The 20,503-nt window shown below is 49.0% G+C and overlaps 1 protein-coding gene across 3 annotated transcripts in view; it reads left to right on the forward strand.

Annotated features, from left to right (window-relative positions):
* The window catches only part of ACTN4 (actinin alpha 4), a 70,279-nt gene that overhangs the window by 31,507 nt on the left and 18,269 nt on the right, over positions 1 to 20,503 (forward strand). Inside the window, exons 1-8 of one of the 3 annotated variants that reach the window (XM_090055930.1) lie at positions 5,390 to 5,409; positions 8,991 to 9,105; positions 9,891 to 10,010; positions 13,089 to 13,175; positions 14,020 to 14,107; positions 14,507 to 14,585; positions 15,058 to 15,139; positions 16,848 to 16,933. In XM_090055930.1, coding sequence (XP_089912056.1) covers positions 9,081 to 9,105; positions 9,891 to 10,010; positions 13,089 to 13,175; positions 14,020 to 14,107; positions 14,507 to 14,585; positions 15,058 to 15,139; positions 16,848 to 16,933 — 567 coding nt within the window. In that variant the 5' untranslated portion in view covers positions 5,390 to 5,409; positions 8,991 to 9,080. Of the gene's footprint in view, positions 1 to 5,389; positions 5,410 to 8,990; positions 9,106 to 9,890; positions 10,011 to 13,088; positions 13,176 to 14,019; positions 14,108 to 14,506; positions 14,586 to 15,057; positions 15,140 to 15,937; positions 16,024 to 16,847; positions 16,934 to 20,503 lie in introns of those variants that run through there. The other 2 variants (XM_090055929.1, XM_090055928.1) reach the window with 2 other exon arrangements.

Below are 20,503 nucleotides of genomic sequence, written 5' to 3' on the forward strand. Positions count from 1 at the left end.
TGTGCTGTGTTCTAGGGGATGCTGACTTGGCAAACCCAGTTAAGTCGCCTGTTGTATCATTGAACTAACAGGTTTGTGCAAATGCTCCCTGCCTGTGAGGGTCCTGGGTACATCTTACATGGGCTTTCTTGAAGAGTCCTGTTTCCCTTTTCAGTACTGAAGCTTGGGCACAGGACAGAGCTTCCTGCAGCTCTGGGGAAAAAGCCAGTGGTGGATGGTAGGCCCCTCCTGTCCAGGATCCCCAAGCTGGCTGAACCGGTGCATGTCCTTTGGGTGCTGGGCAGGTTGTTAGTGTTACCAGGCAATTTCAAGCCAGGATTTAGGCTTTTTGGGGGTCGCTTCCATGAATTTGTCCTTTGCTGTAGCCATGTTAGTTTAGTTTCTGCAGGGAGCTCCTTCTGCGAGCGGCCCAGTGCTTTGATTTCAGGAGTCCTGCCAGGCCCTGCCCACTCCGACTCGTTGCCCTGGAGTGCAAATGCTGCTCTGTGTCCGCACTGAAGGTGACCCAGCCTTTCTTGTTTAAGGTCAGTCCTGGCGTAGTTATATTTCCAGCAGCGTGGAATTGGCATCAGGCTTGAGCAAATAGCAGCAGACGGTGAGCACAGAACAGTCCTGCAGCAGTAGCGGCCCTGTTTTCTCAGGATAGAAAGCATGCATTTCCCTGCTCCAGAACTGAGTCTAGAAGCATTGCCACTGTAGTCTTGGGGCAATAAAAATTACTCCCTGCCCTGATGAGCTTATAGCCTAAGCATACGACAAGGGTCAAGAGATGGGTGTAGAGTGGAGTATGAGGATGTGAGGCTGTTTTGCTCAGCATGGGAGGTGATGATGTCTACCTCAGCTGTCATCAGGCTTTTGTAGCTATTGGGACACAGGTGGGATTTGAAGGAGGACGAGGGTATTCATGAGGGGCTCTTTCCAAAGGTGGGTGGCAGGGGATGAAGGTGCGAAGCTGTGTATTGGTGAAAACCCAAGGGGCAGGCACTTGAGGATGTAGCATGAGCTCATCGAGCATTATTAGAGTTGCCATGACTGGCCAAGATATGGGATTTGGTCACTGATTAACAGTGCTATAGATAGACTCAGGGACCCTGTAGTCAGATCAAAGACAAAATTGTTTCTCAGTGTGAGTGTCTTCAAAGCCCTGGGACACAAGTTCCTGCATTTCCTTCCATTTTTTTTGTCCCTTAGTTTCAGGGGGAGCTGGAAATCCAGGCACAACTGATTCATGGGAGCTTGGCAGTGCAATGTGGCTTGTGCTCAAAGCTGTGCAACGCTTTTATAAGCATGATGCTAACCTCTGTTGAGCGTTCAGGACCCCACTGCTAGGTCTAAAGATGAGAGCTGCTAATGGACTCTCAGAGTTCTTGAATGGCAGCTTTTGTCCACAACCCAGCATGTGGACTGTCTTCTGGCCTTGCCTACAAATGAAAGGCAGGCCTGCTGTATGTCGGGGTCCATGGCAGTGCTGTAGGGACCCGCTCCAACCAGGGCTGACTTTAATGACTTCCTTAATTGCCAAATCCCCCAGTCATATGGAGCTGGACTCCCCTGGAAACTTCCATTCTACAGCTTAACCTTACGGTTCTGGCTTGGCGAAGCGGCATCTAAATGCTGGCCCTTGCTTGTCTGCTCTCAAACCTCATGATAAACAAGGCAGCCTATAGCTCCTTGCCCAAAAGTCCTCTGCTGTAAAGCATGGCTTAGCCAGGCCAGGCTGAAAGCGCTTGCTGGGACATGGTAAAGTACACTGAACAGGCAAAGTGGAATACGGCGCAGTTAAATCCAATGGCAAGTCAGTACAGGCACGTCTGGTGGGGCTGCCCTTGTGTGACCGAAACGGTACTGAAGCATGCCATGCTTAACTCGGCCCGAGTCCCGTGGGTCTTCATTTCTTTCTGGAGACTTTGTACACACTCTTTGCTGATTCCTTCTATCCTTATATATATATATAAAAAAATGTTTATAAAAATATAAAAAAATACTTCTCTGTATGAACTTTGCATGGTATGCGAGAAACTTGCAGTGTAGGAAACTGGTAGGGCCCTAAAGTGCTAAATGCAATACGAGGAAGTTGCTTTTAAACCTGTACGATTTTCCTTATAACTTGGCAATGGAGAATAAACGAAGGCTTGGCCGTAACTGCGTATATGTTAAAGCAAATATGTGCATCCTGTATCTAGGTTATCCCATGTCCCGCGGACAGGGAGCTTTGGTCGCATTTAATATTCTCGGAACAGGCTTGTTACTTGGAGCACTTTATCGTGAAAGTCACTTTGTGGAAATTGGAGGTTAATTGAGTGAAACAAAAATGTAACCGTCTGTTTGGAGTGCAAACTGGAGAGCTTCCAGGCACAGCGTTGTTGAAACCCATACCGGTGTGTCTGTCATGGTATCTGCCTCTTACCTAGCCCGACACCAGTGCGTTTTCTGGGCAGAACGACTGAAAACAGGCTCTTGCTTCTGGTTGCTGGAATTTGGGAGAAGCTGAATTCACTCAAACTTGTGCTGTTTCTAGGGGCTAAGTAGCCGCTAGGGAAAGTATTTCAAGCCTGGGCTTGGAGCAGAGCCTTGAAGGCATTCTTCTGGGATCTCTTCCCAACAGGGTCTTTTCTGGGGTTTGGGTTACTGGTCCAGAAAGCTGGGGAGCGTGTACTCAGCAGGGACGGAGGTCACATGTTTGTCAAACAGGTTACTTGTCCAGTGAAAGACGGTTGTAGCTCGAGCCATCACTGCTTCACAGGCCACTGTAATCGGTGTTCTGGAACACCCAGGAGAATATCGGGGCCCAAAATCTTCCTCAATATGCCCATGTCAAGAGACTCCTGTAAGCGTATCCTAACCATTCTTTATGCATGCTCTGAACTGCCATGAGCAGTCGCCTTTTGAGCTTCCAGGTTCAGCTTTGGTAATGCCTGGATTCACACTGCTGCCCGAAGTAATGAGTTGGTGGCAGTCTTCCAGAGGGAAGCTTTTCTGCCAACCCAGATGCAAGCTGAACTTTGTGTGTGGAGAGCACTGGAGCTGAACTGGCAATGTTGGGGGTGTGTGGATGAAGCTACCGTGGCTTTGTGGAGCTGAGCTGTTTCTGTGGGGCCGTCCCCATCATGATTTCCACAGAGCTGTGTATGAGATGGAGGTAAGGTGGTGCTCTTCCTCTGAGTCAGTACTGAACCCATGCCCAGTTGCTGGACAAGGGGGTGGTTCTGCTAAGAGAATTTAGTCAGACAAGCCCCATGTGCCCGTGATCAGATCCTACAGAGCTTGTGATGGGCATGCATGAGTAGACTAAACTTGTGATGTTGAGTGGTCTAGCTTGTATTCCTCTTAGTTACAAGAGAAGATCTGTCAAATATTGGTCCACTTTTGCCAGAACCCCTTTACCTGCAGCCAGCATGGGTTGGTGAGAAGGATTAGGTCCACTTCCTTACTCTGAGTGCCTTGGTGGAACACATCAGAGATCATTGCTATCAGCTCGTTTGTACTTACTGGCTGATTTGGCTAGTGCCCAGCATCTCTGAAGGACCCAGTTGGCAATCGAGGGTAAAACAGCTGCCTAGACTGGTAGAGCAGTGGTTTTTAACCTTTTCTTTAGGCACCGGCCCCTTTTGGACATGTTTGGTATCGACGTACTTTTGATTGATCGTAGTCATCTTTTGCAGACCCCCTAGACATAGTCTGCACGCCCCCAGAGGTCCATGGACTGCAGGGTGAAAACCACTGTGGTAGAAGAATACCAAGGAATGGAAACAGTCCTTTGCACATGTTGAGGCTACTAACGGGGGGAGGAAGCTGAAACAAAACCCAGATTGCCTAAGCTGTGGCCAGGCAGCCCATCATGTGAAAACCAGATGGTTCTGAAGCTGGTTTTCATATCCTCCTTTTTGTGGCTGGAACAGGAAGTGCAATCTAGTGATTAGGAGCCTGAGCCCCAATTCATGGGACCTGCTCCACGTGCTGCAGCTGACTTCCCATGCCCTCAGTCTTGTCATGTTGAGAGGGTCTCAGTTCACCCATCTCTTCAATTTGGGCTGATATATGCCTCAAAGGATGGTGAGTCTTGGTGTTTGCGACAGGTTTCGATCAGTATTGGAGCGCAGCTCCACTCCTAAGAAGGCATCGTGTTTTCCCATGGGAATACTCTCATCTTCCAGCATCCTTTAACTTCAGCATGGTATACCACAGGCATGTTCATGACAAGCAGTTGCATAGCTATTGGAGGAGGATAAGTGGACAGATAAGACTTCCTAGAAATTCCTGGCAAAGCCAAGGCTGTGATGCTTTTTGTGGGCTTAAAATATCCTTCATTCCTGGCCTGTATATTTTCCTTGAACTTGCCATGCTTTGGGAATGCTTTTTTTGCAGTGAGGTACTGGGATTGGAAGGAGTCCACGACTTGCCTTGTGCAAACCAAAGATCTGCTTTGAACATGGCTCATTCTTCCTTTTTTTGTCTTTCACTGCAACTTAAGGCGATCTCTGGCTCTGTTTTAGTTGCCCGGTGGAAAGGAACCCCCAGATCCTCTTTGTAATGCTCCATGGGCTTGGAAAAGTCTCCCTACCTGCCTGAGAGCATGCAGTGTCCTGAGGCTGTTCCCCCTCCCTGCCACTTCTTGAAATAAACTTCATTGCTGAGAGCTGAGTTACAGGATTGCTTCCTCCTGATGTGGCTCAACCTTTGATTTTTGCCTTTGAAATTCCTTTCCTCTCCCTGCCCTCTCCACACGCACTTTAAAGAAGCCAGACCCTTGTGAAATGCTGATTTCCCTTTTCTCCTTTGTGGGCAGTTTTCACAATAGTGAGTGTTGGGAGAAAGCTGCTCGGCATGTCAAATCCTTTCCAGTCAAACGGTTCTGCGGGTGGCAATGTGTTGAGGTTTGGTGTCAGTTGACCAAGAGAAAACAGCTTTGCTTTTATAATTCAGGGGGGTGTCTCTCCTTTTAAAAATGCATGAGAATACAAAACACCGGCAGACTCTCCTTGGGCCTGAAGAAGGGCGTTTGTGCCCGGAAGCTTGCAAAGAACAATTTTGCCAACTTAGTTGGTCTAATAAAACATATCACATTTACCCAAAAGAGCCTTGTCTGATCTAATACTCTCATTTAAGCAGGAAAACGCTTTCTCCTTCTCCCTCCCCTCGTTAGATGAATGGCTCATTAAAAACTGTCACTGCAACATTCCCCGGCTATGAGCTCACTGAAGTACTTGGGGATTGGCCAGCAGTGTTTAGGGTGGAACAATACTCCCCGTTCATTCATTTTGCTTCCTGGCGGTATGGAGGTGCCACACAGCCGTGCTAGGAGGGGCCATACTCTGACGCAGGAGGATGCATTTTGATCCCCATCCTTTTCAGGCAGCAGCAGGCTGGAGGAGGGCTCTCAGACCCAGGGCATGTGTGTGACTGTGAAAGGTAAGGGCAAAAGGTGATTTGCTCCTCTCCCTCCCCAGAAGATGGCCTAGGGAAGGGCACTGCAGTGCGTCTCAAGACTGAGGGGGTCCGATCCGACTCTTGAGCCTTCACCCTCACGGCAGGTTAAAGGTCTTCTAACAACTCACAAAGCGAAGGGTGTGGAGGAGCTACGATTCATCTGCTGCGAGCTGAGAATTGATCCATCTGCTGACAGCCTGCCAAGGATCATTTATTTCTTCCAGTCTCCCTAGCAAAGACTTGTTAGGCGGACGCTGAGCTGGTGGCAGGGTTTGGCGGTGGGAATTCTCCCATAAAATTCCCTCATTTAGGGGGAGACTGAAAGCTGGGGACCTGACACCTCAGCTTTGTATGATACAGTGGGGCTTGTGCAAAACACTTCCAGGGAGGGCAGCTACAGCGGAAGGGGTGTCCCCCACATAGGAATGACTAAAGCAGCAGAACTAGGGGCTTATTCTGAGTCATCTGCAGCTCTGCTGAGTACTGTGATGCTGGGAAAGGGACAATGCTGTTTGAATTCGAAATCATCCTTCCAAGTGATTTGCGGGTCCACGGTCCCTTTCTGGAGGCAGAAGCATCACTACATAGCCTTAAATGGGCTGGCAGTCAACAAATATGAAGCAATAAAGACATGGTAGCTTCCTGCGACTGCTGCTCATCTCCCTCAAGGGAGGTGGGGGGCAGGCTGAGAGTCCTCCTAGCATGACACACAACTTGCCAATAGCCTTTCCCTAGCTCAGGCCACTCCAGGAAGCAGCCCACGTGCCTGATCCCAGCATTCGAGAGTCTTAACAACTAGGAATCCAGCTCCAAGGTCTGAGAGTCTAGCTTTACACCCTTGTCATAAAAGCTACGTGTCCAGGCCATAACTCATTTGAGTAAAAGGCAGCGGTAATGAGTTTAGACAGAGCAGCAGGAAATGGCTGTTTCTTGCATTAGGTATGGTCTGGGGGCTTCGGGCCCGGAGCCGGGCTGCAGAGAGGACTTTGCAATCCATCCGGCAGGCCGCCAGCCCGAAATAGGGGAGTGGGAAGTTCCCGAACTAAGGACTGCATGGTGGTAGAGTGGGAAATAGCTGTGTGGTGCAACAGACTAAGCGTTACAGCTTCCCCTTCCTGTGCTGGGATATACGGGGGATTGGTAATGTGCTCCTAGCGTTCTTGAATTAGCCTTCAGTTAGGACTTGATCTGGTTTAGATGCTGTAGTCCTACTTCAGGCTTGCAAAGCTCCCTTTAATCTCCTTACTGTAACTTCTGTTCCATGACCTGCTCTGGGCGGGACTTGGACGCACTTCTGAAGTGACAAGGCTGCGAAATCTGCTGCACACTCACAGTTCTCTGTAGGCCACCGTGTCCACTGGAGCATTGGTTCTCAACCTTTTTCCCATCGGGACCCATTTGCAGAGATCCACGGCTTGTTCTGACCTGGGGACCCCAGCTCCCTCTCTCCGGCTTGGTCCGGAGCGCTGTAGCTGCAGTGACTTCAGCTCACGGTCTGGAGGGAGGAGGAGAAGAGGCCTGTGGCATCCCTCCTGACCTAGGCTGGGGTTGCCGCGCCGTGCCAGGCAGCCTGGTCATGGCCCCTCCTGCCTCCCCGAGCACAGGCACTGGCCCCCATGCAGCCATGCCGGCCACACAGCACCTTCCTGCCATCCCTCTGCCCTGCCACAGCTCACGACACTTTGAAATATTCTTGCGACCCACTTTTGGGTCACAGCCCAGAGGTTGAGCAATGCTGCTGCAGAGGACACGTCACCGTGCTCACAGCGACCTTGCACTGGTCATGGGAAGGAAGGGGAATGCTTCCGCCTTTGGCTCGGGATGTCGGTACATCAATGCGTTCCCTTGCCTACAGAGCCCCCAGCCTGCAGTAATGTCAAGTCCTAGCTTGCATTGTGGTAACTTCTCTGTGCCCTGAGAGTACAGAATGACTGTCCTATTATCCTCTGTCACTCCCAGCCTGCTTTTTGGTCAGTTCATAGAAAGTTAAAGCTGGAAGGGACCTTGGGAGGTCTAGTCCAACCCCCTCGTTCTCTGCCTTCATCAAGCCTGTGGTGTGCACTTGCAGCTTAGTGTAAACTGCAGTACTGAAGACATCATGCTCAGGTGTGGCCGTTTCCCAAGCACATGCAGAATCGAGACATGGCTGGCTCTCAGATTGCCAGGGATGGCTCTTCAGCCCTGTGCTCTCACTTCCTTTGCTCTGTAGTTCTCCTGCTTTTCCAAGTGCTCTCCATCAGATGAAGGGGGAAATCTGTGGTAGCTTTTGAAACTGGCCTGTAGAGTGTTGTGTCAGCCGTGCCCATGTTTGCACTCCAGAGACGATGTGTAGGGTCAAGGAGCTGTTGAGCAGTCGCTATCTAGGAGCGTCAGAATGAGTCGGGTTAGTAACAGTTGTCACAACAAACGGTGCTTGGTTGCAGGCTCTGTGCTGGGCTGTTTCCAGCTCCTTATCTGTTCCCTGTGCTCACCTGGCAGCACTAATCGCATGCATGTGTTGCGTGTTCAGAGTTGCAAATGTCACGTGTGTTTAGAGCGACACACCTGGAAAACTCAGTCAAGAAACTATGGGGTCCTTCAGACCAACGGCATGCAGTCACAACTCAGTCTTGCACATTTCTCGTGTCTCACAGTAGTGACTGCGCTTGTACCAACAGCACACAGAACAGTCGTGTACACACCTTCTGTCTTGCTGCGGAGGCGGTGTTTGCACCAACTGCATGCAGTTGGAACAGTCGTGCACTCCCGTCTTGTCTCGCTGAAGGGACTGCGCTTGCATGGGCCGTGTAGACTTGTTTTCAGCTTTGAGCAAGCTCAGGCACCGCATGCAGCTCGGTGACCAAACCGCATTGCCGTTCGGTGCGTTGTGTCTGGCAGCGTCAGCGTTTGCCAAATGACGACAAGGTCCAAACCTGCGTGTGATTCAATATTGGTAGGCTGCCATCACAAGAAGACCACAGGAAACTCAGAATAGCCTGAGGTTGTCCGGTTCTAGGCAGATGGCGGCCCCCGAAGCCCGGTGCCAGAATTGTTTATATGCTCTGCAGAAGTTCAGGCTTCCTGTGAACAAAGTACCTTTGTAGCACACCAAGGACCTATTTCTGTTTTGCTTATTTAAAATCCTTGCTACCCTCAGAAATGTCTGCTAAATGTGTCCTGAAGCGGCTGAAAGCGGCAGCTGGTCAGGTTGAACTCTTACCAAGCCCAGCCTGTCTCGTCTCAGTTATCTAAAGTGGTTCTTGTAATCGGCTTGTGGGGAGTGAGCTGGACCCTTCAGGCGCTAAGAGGCAGCCTGTTGCATTGCACTGGAGTGTGGTGGCCTCAGTGAAAGGATGAAAGGAAAATAGCTGGTGGAGTAAATGCGACAAATATAACCTGTACAGTGGTGAATTAATAGGTGTGCACAGACAAGAACTGCACCCTGTTTGGGTGTGTTGGATCCAAATATACAAGTTTAAACTAAGGTGGACAGCTTAGCTCAACTTCCCCTATGTTTCATGTTGCTTCGTGAGGTTGTTTCTAGCCTGACTTACAATCTCGCCGTCCCTCCCTGTGTCTTCCAGACTTTTACGGCATGGTGCAACTCCCACCTGAGGAAGGCTGGCACGCAGATCGAGAACATAGACGAGGATTTCCGAGATGGTCTCAAACTCATGTTGCTTCTGGAGGTCATTTCAGGTGAGTCATGCTCTGCTGCACAGAGGGCACAGTGACCGCATGGCTCCCTCCTCTCGGCTTACACTCCAACGTAAGAATCATAGAAAATGAGGGTTGGAAGGGACTTCAGGAGGTCTTACTTACTCCAGCACTCTGCTGAAAGCAGGGCCATTCCCAACTACATCATCCCAGATGAGGCTTTGTCTAGCTGGGTCTTAAACACCTCCAAGGATGGAGACTCCACCACCTCTCTGGGTAACCCATTTCAGTACTTTACTACCCTCCTAGTGAGAGAGGTTTTTCCTAAAATCCAGACTCCACTTCCCTCGTTGCAACTTGAGCCTGTTGCTCCTTGTTTTGTCATCTGCCCCCACTGAGACTTAGAGCTCTCTGGCCCGGGCACTTTGTTCTGTGAGTGCAGCGGGGCTCCAATTTCTCCTTGGCGTGTTTCGATACCACAATAGAAGTCCATGCCATTGCAGTGTAGATGGACTCGATTGCTTTCTGAAATTATTCACCATTCCTATTACCATAGCAGCTGAGGACTCTGGGTATAGGTCAGGGCCACATCCTGCCAAGTGCTGCACAAATATAGAGCTACAGTGGCCCCTGCCCCAGTACCTATATTCATAATGCACATTTTGAGAAATTGCTCAAAACATGTGCAACAGCTCAGACTCGTGTCCTGTCCCTGACACTAAGAGAAGGCCTTGTTTCCTGCTACAGGTTTACTTGGTTTTTCCAGCAGTCTTTTTAGTTCCTACCTTCAGCTTTACTGAGAACCTAATGCTGTTGTTTCTCTCTAGGGGAGCGGTTACCTAAACCAGAGCGGGGAAAGATGAGAGTGCATAAAATCAACAATGTGAACAAAGCTCTGGATTTCATCGCTAGCAAAGGAGTCAAGCTGGTCTCCATAGGGGCTGAAGGTAGGGTGCTTGGGCCTTCTGGGTATCCTACAGCTTGCCACACTTCTCCTAGACTGCCCAGGGTTGCTGTGCTGATGACACCATACATTTTGAAGCATTGCTTTCTTTTTTCTGATTGCTTCTGCCTAATTCCTGTGTTGATACTAGGGTGACGATGGAATAGGCAAATGCTTTGGATGGTCCTAAATGTCTGTGGCTGAGTAAATGGGAAGAAACTTGTCAATACACATGTTCGCACTGCATTCAACTAGCAGCTTTGTAGCTGCTACAGTCGTGAACTTGTAGAGAGAAATTTGGAATTTGTTCAGTTCTATAAAATGTTTTGTTCACAGCGTCGTCTTCGGGTAGGAGGCAATGCTATGAGAATCCCAGAAATTCATATGTCATTTTGCTATCCAGCTGAGTGCAGTAAATGTTGCTTCTGGCATGGATTGAGCTGTCTCAGTGGAGTCCATCTTGTGTCCTGCCAGTGTCTTGCTTTAGTTGATACAGAACCAGCCCCAGGGTAAAAGCTCTATCCTTGTGGTACGTGTGGGAGCATGTGTTGGTGATAGGGGAGACTAGTTACTTGGAGTTAGGACTGCTTCAGTTGGAAGAAGTGCTAATTTTTCAGTACAAATACCTAGCTGCACATACGTGATGCTCTAGAAGGTGTGGTTGAAACTAGTGCCTTAGAAATCCCTAACAAGCCAAATCCTTCCTGGGACAATGGAGTTTGAATGCTAATGGAGACGGGAGGGAAGGATCTTAAGCTTGTGGCTAAATATGGCAGCAGTTGCATGACGTGAGCGTCAGCAGAATCAGAAATGTTGGCTTAGGCAGCATGTGGAAATGCAGTCTCCCCTCTCTGAAGGTGTCGAACCAAACAGGGCTTTGAAGGGAGATGCAGGTTTCTTTTGCAGTGCTCAGTAAAACCAACGGAAGCCAAACACGCTTGAGGGCCTTTTAAAAGCATTGTTGGGAACTGAGAAATAAATCCATAACTTTGTGATTCTGTATAACACTTTTGAATGATGGCCCAAGGCACGGTCAACAAGATGGGTGCCTGCTGCTGTTCAACTAATTGCCGTTAATAATTGGATCAAAGGACGTGTCCAAAGAAATCAAAGCCCTTGTCTTTGCCTTCATCCAAGTCTCCGTGTTCGGGATGCCTCTGAGTTTTTTGCCAAGCTGACGTGCTGGCAGTGAAGTTGTTATGGCTCAGAAAAACAAAATTCCTATTATCACATTGGGATCTAAGCTGTTTTCTCTAGTCGTGTGGTTCTTTGCAGCTGGACTGACTTCTGCCTTGGCCTCTTCCAGCTGCATGTATTTGGCCCCATTGATAGAAGAACACTCTGGTCAGCTAGTCCAGAGCAGCTTTGCTTACATTTTTCTTTTGAATTGCAAAATAGATAAGAAAGCATGTCAGGCTGCTAAGTAGCAGGGGTTCAGCCGACTCTTCTTCCATAGCCTCTGGTGCTGGCAGTGTCAGGACTCTGCACTGAGACATCTTATGGGTCTGATGGCTGTGGCTTCGTAGAGTCTGCCACAGTTGTCATCTTTGGACTTGTTGCTCATGAGACTTGAGACCTGGAACTTGCAAAGCACAGGTTCCTTGTTGTCTTGGACATGGCGTCCCTTGGTGCTAGGCTGCCATGAACTCAATTCCTGCAAGTGTGGAGTTAGTCTGCTGGCTGGGGTCCTTCCTTGAAGGTCTGACTGGTCCAGAAACCCGTGTGTCTTCCAACTCGTGCCACATCGGGTGCAAGGGTGTGGGGTCTTGAGCTACCATAGCCAGTTCATCCACTTAGCTTTTACAGACGTTGGCTCTCTCCTGTGACTATTCAGCTGTCTCTAGGAATAGATTGACTTCATCCTTTATGCATCCAAGAGTTTATTTGTTTTAGGGAGTTTTTAGACTCAAGAAATTCCGTGTTTAGCTGCAGTCTGTTTTGCTAAGAACATAGGCACCCTGTTCTAGTCACGTGTCAAGTTTTCAGCTCCCTTTTACCCAGTGCAGCTGAAATAAATGCGGTCCTCTTGTTCTGTTTTGTTTTTTTTTTCCAGGCAGGTGGATTTTAAGGGGCTGCTTTTAGGGGGTGGTGCATGCACCTTCTAACAGGTCTGCATCAGTGCTGCCAGTTGAATAGAGATGACTGCTTTATTTGTGTGGCACTGAGTGAAACAGCTCCTTGCCAGTTCAGCTGTCTGGGGCAGGTTGGAGGTGGGGTGAGATTCCTTGGAGGATGATGACCACTTATAGCTGTGGAGCAGACTCCATATACAGTCTGTTCAAGAACAACTTGCAACTGAAATCCAGGCAATACCAGCTCACATTGAGCTCTGCAATGCCCTGCTTTGCTTTAGGAGTGCCAGATTTGCCCAGAGACATGAGTGTAATAGCCAGCGTAGCCACCAGACCTGGATTCCAGCAGCTTTTGAGCAATAATGACCTTCTGATCCCTGGTCTGATTCCTACTGGCTTTGCCCTGTGCCACACCTGAATGAAAATGGGGCACCTCTTCCTTGCTGCTCCATACTTGTCCTTCAGAGATCTTGAGTCATTGGGTGTGAACTCAGATGGGGTGTGGGAGGCCCAGCTTCCAGGTATCCTGCAGTGAAGTGCTGTCATCTAGTGAGGAAAACATGGACTGGTTGAGGCAGACAAGCTTCTTTGGGCAGATGCGATGTCTCTTATTAGATCAACTAAATCATTGGAAAAATTGTCCTTTGCAAGCTTTCAGGCACAAACACCCTTGTTCGGGCATAGGAAGAGTTTGCTGGTGTTTTGTGTGGCCTCCTGGGTTGAAGAGAAGCCAGAATGCTGGACTAGTTGAGGATACATCAGAACTGAGTGTTTCTAAGCCCAAAGCAGTAATGTCTCTAGAGGTGCTTACAGTGCAATCAGCACTTGCCCTCCAGTTGAGTCCTGAACAATACCAAGCCTTTTAGTGGTTTTTTAGTGCCTCTTAAAAGTATCCAATTTAGTTTAGTTGGGCCTGAGAGCTCAGTTCACTGTGGCTGCACTGGGGAAAAAGAGGCTTTCTTCCATGCATGGGGTGTTTAACGGCCAAATTCTTTTTCTGCTCTTTTCAGAGATTGTAGACGGGAATGCAAAGATGACGCTGGGAATGATCTGGACAATTATCCTTCGGTTTGCTATTCAGGATATTTCTGTGGAAGGTAAGAGCTCAACTGAGAGACGGTTACTGCCCTCTGTCCTTCCCTATCTACCACTTCTTTTTCCTGTTTCTGTCCACAGCTTCTTCCCCCATTCAGTTTCCTATTGGTGCTGCACAGTCCTGGTACCGTGGGTGCAGGCAGCCAGGCATCCACCTGCCCTGGGCTGGGCCCCTTCCTTCCCCAGCAGCTGGCACAGACTGTCTCCTAGCAGTGCAGCAGTGGCTCATTGCAGCGGGTGGGCGGGATAGCTGCTTGCCGCATTGCGTTGTGCCCTGTGTCACGTGGGCCTGGCTTCCACCAGCCGTGGTGCCAGGACTGTGCAGCAGCAGTGTCAAGAGGAAGCTGGGGGGAAGGGGTGTATGAAGGAGTCTGCATGCTGCACGGCCCAGGCTGTGGCAGTGTCATGGGGTGAGGCACAGCCCTTCCTCCTCAGGCTCCTGCTGGTGGCCAGCAGGCTGGGTAGGATCAGTTGGTGGGTCGGAAATGGCCCTGTGTAGGAATCCTTCCAGTCAGCCAGTGCTGTCAGAAGAAAGTCGGGCTTTGTCACCATGCTGCTCGCAGCTGTCCTGGCTCAACCTCCATGGTGGAGATCAGCATGGGAAGTTCATGACCTGGGATTATGCTGAATGCAACTCTCAGCCTTTGACTTGCTGCGTTTTTGCCAGAGTTGTCACGGAGGCTTATGTCCCAGACCCTAGCACAAAGTGCAGCCCAAGCTCCGCCCTTGCTGTGAGGGGCAAGGTTCAGGATTTTACTGGATCAGTTGGTTCCACTCTTCTGTTATGTTCTTGGTTTTAAACATGTGGCCATGGAGGATTGACTCAATTTGCTGTGACTCTTGCAGAGACCTCCGCCAAGGAAGGCTTGTTGCTGTGGTGTCAGAGGAAGACTGCGCCCTATAAGAATGTCAATGTCCAGAATTTCCACATCAGGTAACTGTGGGGCGGACCACCCTGTAGTCAGTACCTTGGCTCATACCTGATCCTTTACACCAAACTGCTCCTGCTGGCTGGCAGGAAGGGCAAGAATGGAAGAAAATGGCCCATTTGCTTTGTCGCTCTGGCCTCTAGATAAATTGTTCAATGGGCCTGCCATTTAGGCCAGCAAGGCTTTTACTGCTGCTTGGCTGGAAGAGAAAAGAAAAACTCACGCATGTTTTGCTGCACTTACATCTGAAAGGCTTGTGCCGCTGCCTCTTATCTGGGTTGCCTGGTCAAGGAAAGCCCAAGGGCCAAATCTAAGAGAGATGCAGATCACTTGGATCCATTACCCCTTCAGTGAACGCAGTGTATCGCTGAAGCAGTCTAACACTTCTTGGGTCTCTCTTACAGCTGGAAGGATGGTCTTGCTTTCAACGCCCTGATCCACAGGCACAGACCAGAGCTCATCGAGTATGACAAGCTCAGGAAGGTACATCCCTGTGGTAGTAGCGCTGTCTCCAGATATGAACTACTGTGATTTTTTTTTTCTGCCACCCCAGAGTAGTATATATTCCCCCCTTCATCCTGCCTCTCAACCTGTTCCCCAGACACAAACCAGCACCTTTCAAACTTACCAAAGATGCTAACTAGCTGCCTTATCAGAACATAAACTCCATGCTAGAAAACAGGATTTAAAAAGATGCTACAAAGCCCTTTTTAAACATTAAACTGTGTTGTGTTCATTAAACTTGGAGCTCAGCAGGTGAAATTCAGCTGACAGATGTCAGTGGTGAAGGAACCTTTGTTTCCGAGCTGGAGGAAATTAGGCTTCATTTGTGTCATTCGTGCCTGCCTCATGGCATGGTCCCTGGTAGCTTTGCCATTGGTTTTTTACAGTGTAAAGGTCATAACGTGAAATTTATAACATGTCCAAGTGAGGTTTACATCTCTCCTGTTTCTAGGATGACCCTGTCACGAATCTCAACAATGCCTTTGAAGTGGCCGAGAAGTACCTGGACATTCCCAAGATGCTGGATGCAGAGGGTAAGCTTGCAGCCTCAACCAGTTCACCAAAACAAATCTGACCTATGACTCTAGTATCTCACCCTTTAAATGAGTTGGCTTGTATTGGAAAGGCAGTTTTGCAAGCTGATTAGTTGGTTATAGGAGACCTTTGTAAGTGCACAATACCGTGAAAACATTTTTATTTCCCAGCAGCTTGGTGCTTGAAGTCAATTTTTGATCAGCTGTTTTGTCATCCAGTGCATCAGGACTATACCCTGTCAAGCCATACTCTCCTCTCACTCTAGTCAGCATATCCCACCTTGAACCGGTTGCCTTACTGTGCCTGTCTTTCCCAAGTCTCATTCATTTCCACTGGGGATTGGTGTGCCTTTAGCTATGAACATTTTTTGAGTGTGGCCTAATTATGCACCGAGCAGTTTGAGGCTGGAGTCAAGGAACTGTAGATTGGTGCAGTCAATCCTGTTCTGGGTGGTGGTTGTTTCCCCACCAAATCCAGCACTTTCTCCTTAAATAGCAGAAGCCCTAGCATCTGCCTTACCCACAATGCGTTCAGCAGCTGCAAGTGGCTCATACTCGGTCGTGGTTGACTAACTTGTGTTGTTCATCCAGGATGGTTTTAACACCCTCTTCCTCCTGCTCTTATGTTTTAGCATTTGCTAATTTTTTTTTTGAGAAATTCTCACCCACAGGACTCCAGAAGGGCGAAGAGTGTGTTTCTTGGTCTGACACTAACGGTGCCCATTGGTGAGCAAGTCTGACTCAGTGCGACTGGGATTCTCCCCTCGGTTGATTTTAACGCTTGTTGTTCGCTTGCAGACATCGTCAACACAGCTCGCCCTGATGAGAAGGCCATCATGACCTATGTGTCAAGCTTCTATCATGCCTTTTCTGGCGCGCAGAAGGTACCAGAGGCAGCTGTGTCCATCTTGCTGTAACACTTCCAGCTGCAGCATACCACACTTACCCAACTTCTCTTCCAGAGGGCAATGGTTTCTCTTGCTGACTGGAAACCAGGCCTCAGCTAGTGCACACATGCTTATAGAGCTCTCCAGCTTCTGTGGTTTTAGCCCTAAGTTGCAGCAAGGGAAGTTGAGGTTAGATAGTAGGAAAAACTTTCTCATGAGGAGGGTGGTGAAGCCTGGAACAGGCTACCCAGAGAGGTGGTGGAGTCTCTATCCTTGGAGGTTTTGAAGACCTGGCTAGATCAAGTCTTGGCTGGGATGATGGAGTTGGGGCTGGTCCTGCTTGGAGCAGGGAGTTGGATTAGATGCAACTCCCTTCCCACCCTCACTTTCTCTGGTTCTATAACCCAGTGATTTGAGAGACCTGGAAAAATAATTTTAAAACATGTGTGACTGGACCCTGTTTGTGGGGAAAGTCGTGTAGTAGTAGTAGTAGAAGCAAGCAACTTCCCAGTGAACTTTCTGAAGCTGAGCACTGAGTCTGGTAGCCAGCAGCTCTAAACAAGACCTTTTAGCAGCTGAAACTCAAGTAAGGCTATCTTTTGGGGGATGGTAGAGGTCTTCAAGGGCCAAGATACCTTGAATCCCTAAACAGGGAAGGCTTGAAGCAATAAAATGACTTACTAAGCTGAAATGCTCTAGCTTAGGCTTGGATTCCAGTCCGAAGCAAGTGCTTGTTCCCCTCTGCTGCATGCCTGAGGGGCCTGGAGGTTTCTGCCCTGCTCCCTTCACGCTGTCTCTCCTCCCTTTCTGTCTCTGCACAGATATTGTAGGCACTCTCAGGCCCGATGAGAAGGCCATCATGACATACGTTTCCTGCTTCTACCACGCTTTCTCAGGGGCTCAAAAGGTGAGCTTTGGTGGGTGGAGTTGCGTGCTGCTGCTGTAAATGTCTTGTCTGGTGTAACTGCTACTAACCTTGTACCTTAAGCAACTCATGGATGCTTCTTAGACTGGTGTTAAGGGTTCTTGAGAAGCATGGTGGGGGGAAATGGGCCTGGAATGACCTCTGGCCACTCAGAGCAGAAGAGGACCAAAAAAAAAAAAAAATTGTAGCTGCCAGTGAGAAGAAAAAATAACTTATAGGTGGTGCCAGCCAGTCCCCTGTCTTCTTGAGAAGGTACAGTGGTGAGTATTGTGAGGGAAAAGGGGATAAACCTTTCTTTAATCTACCTTTTAGCTACTTTTTGACAGCCAGTGCTAGATGCAGCATCTTCCCAGTACCACCTCCTGGATGTAGGTGAGAGTAAGCTGGTGCTGTTGGCTTTCATTATGGCAAGATGTCCTTGTGATCCAGTTACAAGACCTTGCCATAGCTCTTCAGAGGCGGGCTGGCACACTGAATAGGAAGGTGTCCAAACTCAAGCTGTTAGCCAAATGGAAATTAAAAGCCCACAATCAGGTGTCTGGGCCGGAGGCATAATTAAACGCCTACACAGCCCCTCTTGGCTGTACTGAGGGAAGAGGATGCCTGAATTGTTGGCTGAAATGAGTATGTATGGAGGCAGCAGGGCCCTTGACTATCTGCAGCGATGGGGTGGATACCTCCACTGACAAGGCCCAGGCAGAAAGTGAATCTGATTGTTCTGCAAGTGGCGGTGCTGTTGGCTATTTCTCGGGTGGGATAACAGCAAGAGAATGATTTGAAAGGTCTGGCTGATGGCAGCTTAAATTTGGGTTTGCCTTATGTCTCTTCTCTGCCTCCTTTTGGGCTTTGTCTGATAGCCATGTACAGCCCTAGCCAGAAACATTATTGGAGCTGTGAACTTGCCTTGTCCATCAGGGATGACAGCACTAGAAGCAAAAAAAAATTCCAAATGAAGCCAGCCCAAGACTTTTCTGTTCAACAGATGTCTTTCTCCATTTCATTTCACTTAACCCCATGTTACTGAATTAAAAATCAGCAGTGGAGAGTGTCTGTCACTGGTCATGTAAACCCTGGTGAAATTTTATTTACTAATATATATATTTGTATTTAAAAAGTTAAACCCAAAAATGATTAAACACTCAGTGTCTCCCATGAGCACACCTCAACAGGCAGCTCTTTGAAGGAAGAACCTCCCAGGGGTTTGGCTACAGTCGTGTTCAGTCTTGCTGTGTTGAGACTGCTGACTGGAGGGGAAAAGAGCAGACGTTCTCCAGAACCAGTATAGCTGTCAGTGGCCAGTCTAGACTGGGGGAGAACATCCTCCTCAGGGGTGGGTAATGCAGCTTGATGACTTTTTCTCCCACACAACCCTGCCTGCTAGAAGCAGGGGAGGGTAAAACTATCCTCAAGCATCCAAGTCAGATTTTTGATGGAGGCCAGGGGCAGAGCCCTGCCAACTCAGGCACTCTGAAGCCACTTGTGAAGATGCAGGTCACATGCTTCCCCCCAGAGCGAGGGGCTCAGAAGCCAGTGCCTGGTCTCCCTTTTGCTTTGCTCTGCCTTGCTGGGATCTTCCTGGATGGCAAGATGACTTGTATGCCTGCTTCTCTGTGCAGCACCGCTGCTGAGAGCATAACCATGGTGAGTGCCATGTTGTTGGGATTCTGCCCACTGAAATCTGAAACTAGATTATTGTGGGGGGGAGGTGTTTCCGTGCTGCTTTTTCGATTCTTCAGCTTCAGAACGGCGTGTGGCTTTTCCCTTCCTTCCTTTCCTTACCACACCAAACGCTTGCCTCTGTCCTCTGCATTTAGAGCCCAAATGCCAGCTCAGTAGAGTTCTCTTCTTAAATGGCTATGTGTGAGCACCTGCAGCTTGGATGTACAAGATGCAGCTCTGTGGCTGATTTTGTTTTGAATGCTTTCCAGTGCTAATTTGAAGGCTTAGGAGGCCAAATGAAGCACTTGGATCCCTCATAGCCCAGTGTTGGGGATGGGGTGGGATTTGTGTCCTACTTTTACATAGCACGTCAAATTTTTGAAGCTCAGTCTGGAATTAACCTTGATCGGGGCAAGTGCCATCAGGCCCTCTTTCCTTGTGGGTACTATTGTAAGAGGAACCCATTGCAAGAGAACTGGTTTTCTCTTGAACCACTGTGGAAGCAAGCCCAAGGCTCAGGTCCAGGTGGAGGGCCCAGTGCTCCTTTGCTCTGCCTGTTTCTCCTTGCTCCTCCTGTACAGTGTGAACAAATCCAGGCAGCACCAGTCCAACAGGGCTGAGAGAGAACTGGAAGCAGTGGGTTGCAAATGCAGTGTGCCAGAAACTTAACTCCCTTGGGTGTTATTGGAGCAAAAGCGGTTTCCTTGGTGGGAATTCAGCTGCCTGTACATGGAACAGACATTAAGTTGGTCTCAGCTGCCAAATATTCTAGGAAAGAGCTGGTATAAGAACTGCCAGCTATTTCACGTGAGGATCAGCCGTCTGCATCGGAGTGCCTGTGAGTTGTGCAGAGTTGTTTCTGCAGCACCACAGTAAACACTGAAGGCAAAACGGCATAGCTGTACCTAATTGGTACAGTGACTTCACCCCCAAATGCATTTAAGATGCTGGCACGACACTTTGCATGCATTGTTGTCTAATTTGATGTTGGTACAAGGTCCCCTTCAGTGGTAGCAGCGATTTCTAATGATCGGGATTCATTTATTGCCTACTGAAGTGTAAATCCTGACTAGGCTGGAAGCATTTGCCTTGTTTGTTAGCCAACATTCTTAAAACACGCACACCTGATACATATTCCATCTGGCCTGTGATTTTGTTCTGTGGAGGCCTGAGTTTGAGTGTGTTTTAGTGTGTGCTTCTCACAGGCACTCCCTGGGTGGGTGTTGTGTGAAATCCTGGCCTGGCCAATCCTTTTTTTTTTTTTTATTGTTCTTTGTCTGGTTGCAGTCCTTCGGAGCGCAGCTGGCATGTTCTCTGCATCAGCTGGTATTTATTAGCCTCTTGTAGCTGGTGTGTTCCTGTGCGCTTGTGTGTGTCGCACTTTGTTTCCAGGCTGGGGTTGGAGGTGGCAACTGGTGTGTGCTGCTTTGAGGGCATGTCTGGCGTGTGTCTGTGGTGCCCAGCGGGATGCAGAGGCAGTGGAGAATCCGGATTGCTGCCGCTTATGTTTTGAAGGGAATCAGACTCCTGATGTCTAGTGTCTTCTATTAGCAACTTGTTTCCCCAGCTCTGTTTTCCTTTCCCCATCCTCCTATAGACCCTCTTCACTCTTTCTGTTGATGTCTGGCTCTCAACTCCTCCTCTTGGACTCTTTCTGTGCTGCCTGCCAAGGTACTTGATCCTCTTGACTTCTTTGCTTTCACGTGTTCTCTTCTCCCCCCCCCCCCCAAACATGTATGGAGCAACTTCACACTTCCCCTTCTGCCCCTTTCCACGCCAAGGAGAAGGAAGGACTCCTGTGTGCTGCACTGAAGTCTGCCTGGGGCTTTGCTCTAGGGATGAGAGCTTGTTTCAAGCATGTGAAGCACATGGGTGCATGCAGCATCAGTGCCA

The sequence above is a fragment of the Crocodylus siamensis genome, chromosome 6 (genome assembly GCF_052110815.1).
Source record: "Crocodylus siamensis isolate JL-2025a chromosome 6, ASM5211081v1, whole genome shotgun sequence".
Lineage (NCBI taxonomy): Eukaryota > Metazoa > Chordata > Crocodylia > Crocodylidae > Crocodylus > Crocodylus siamensis.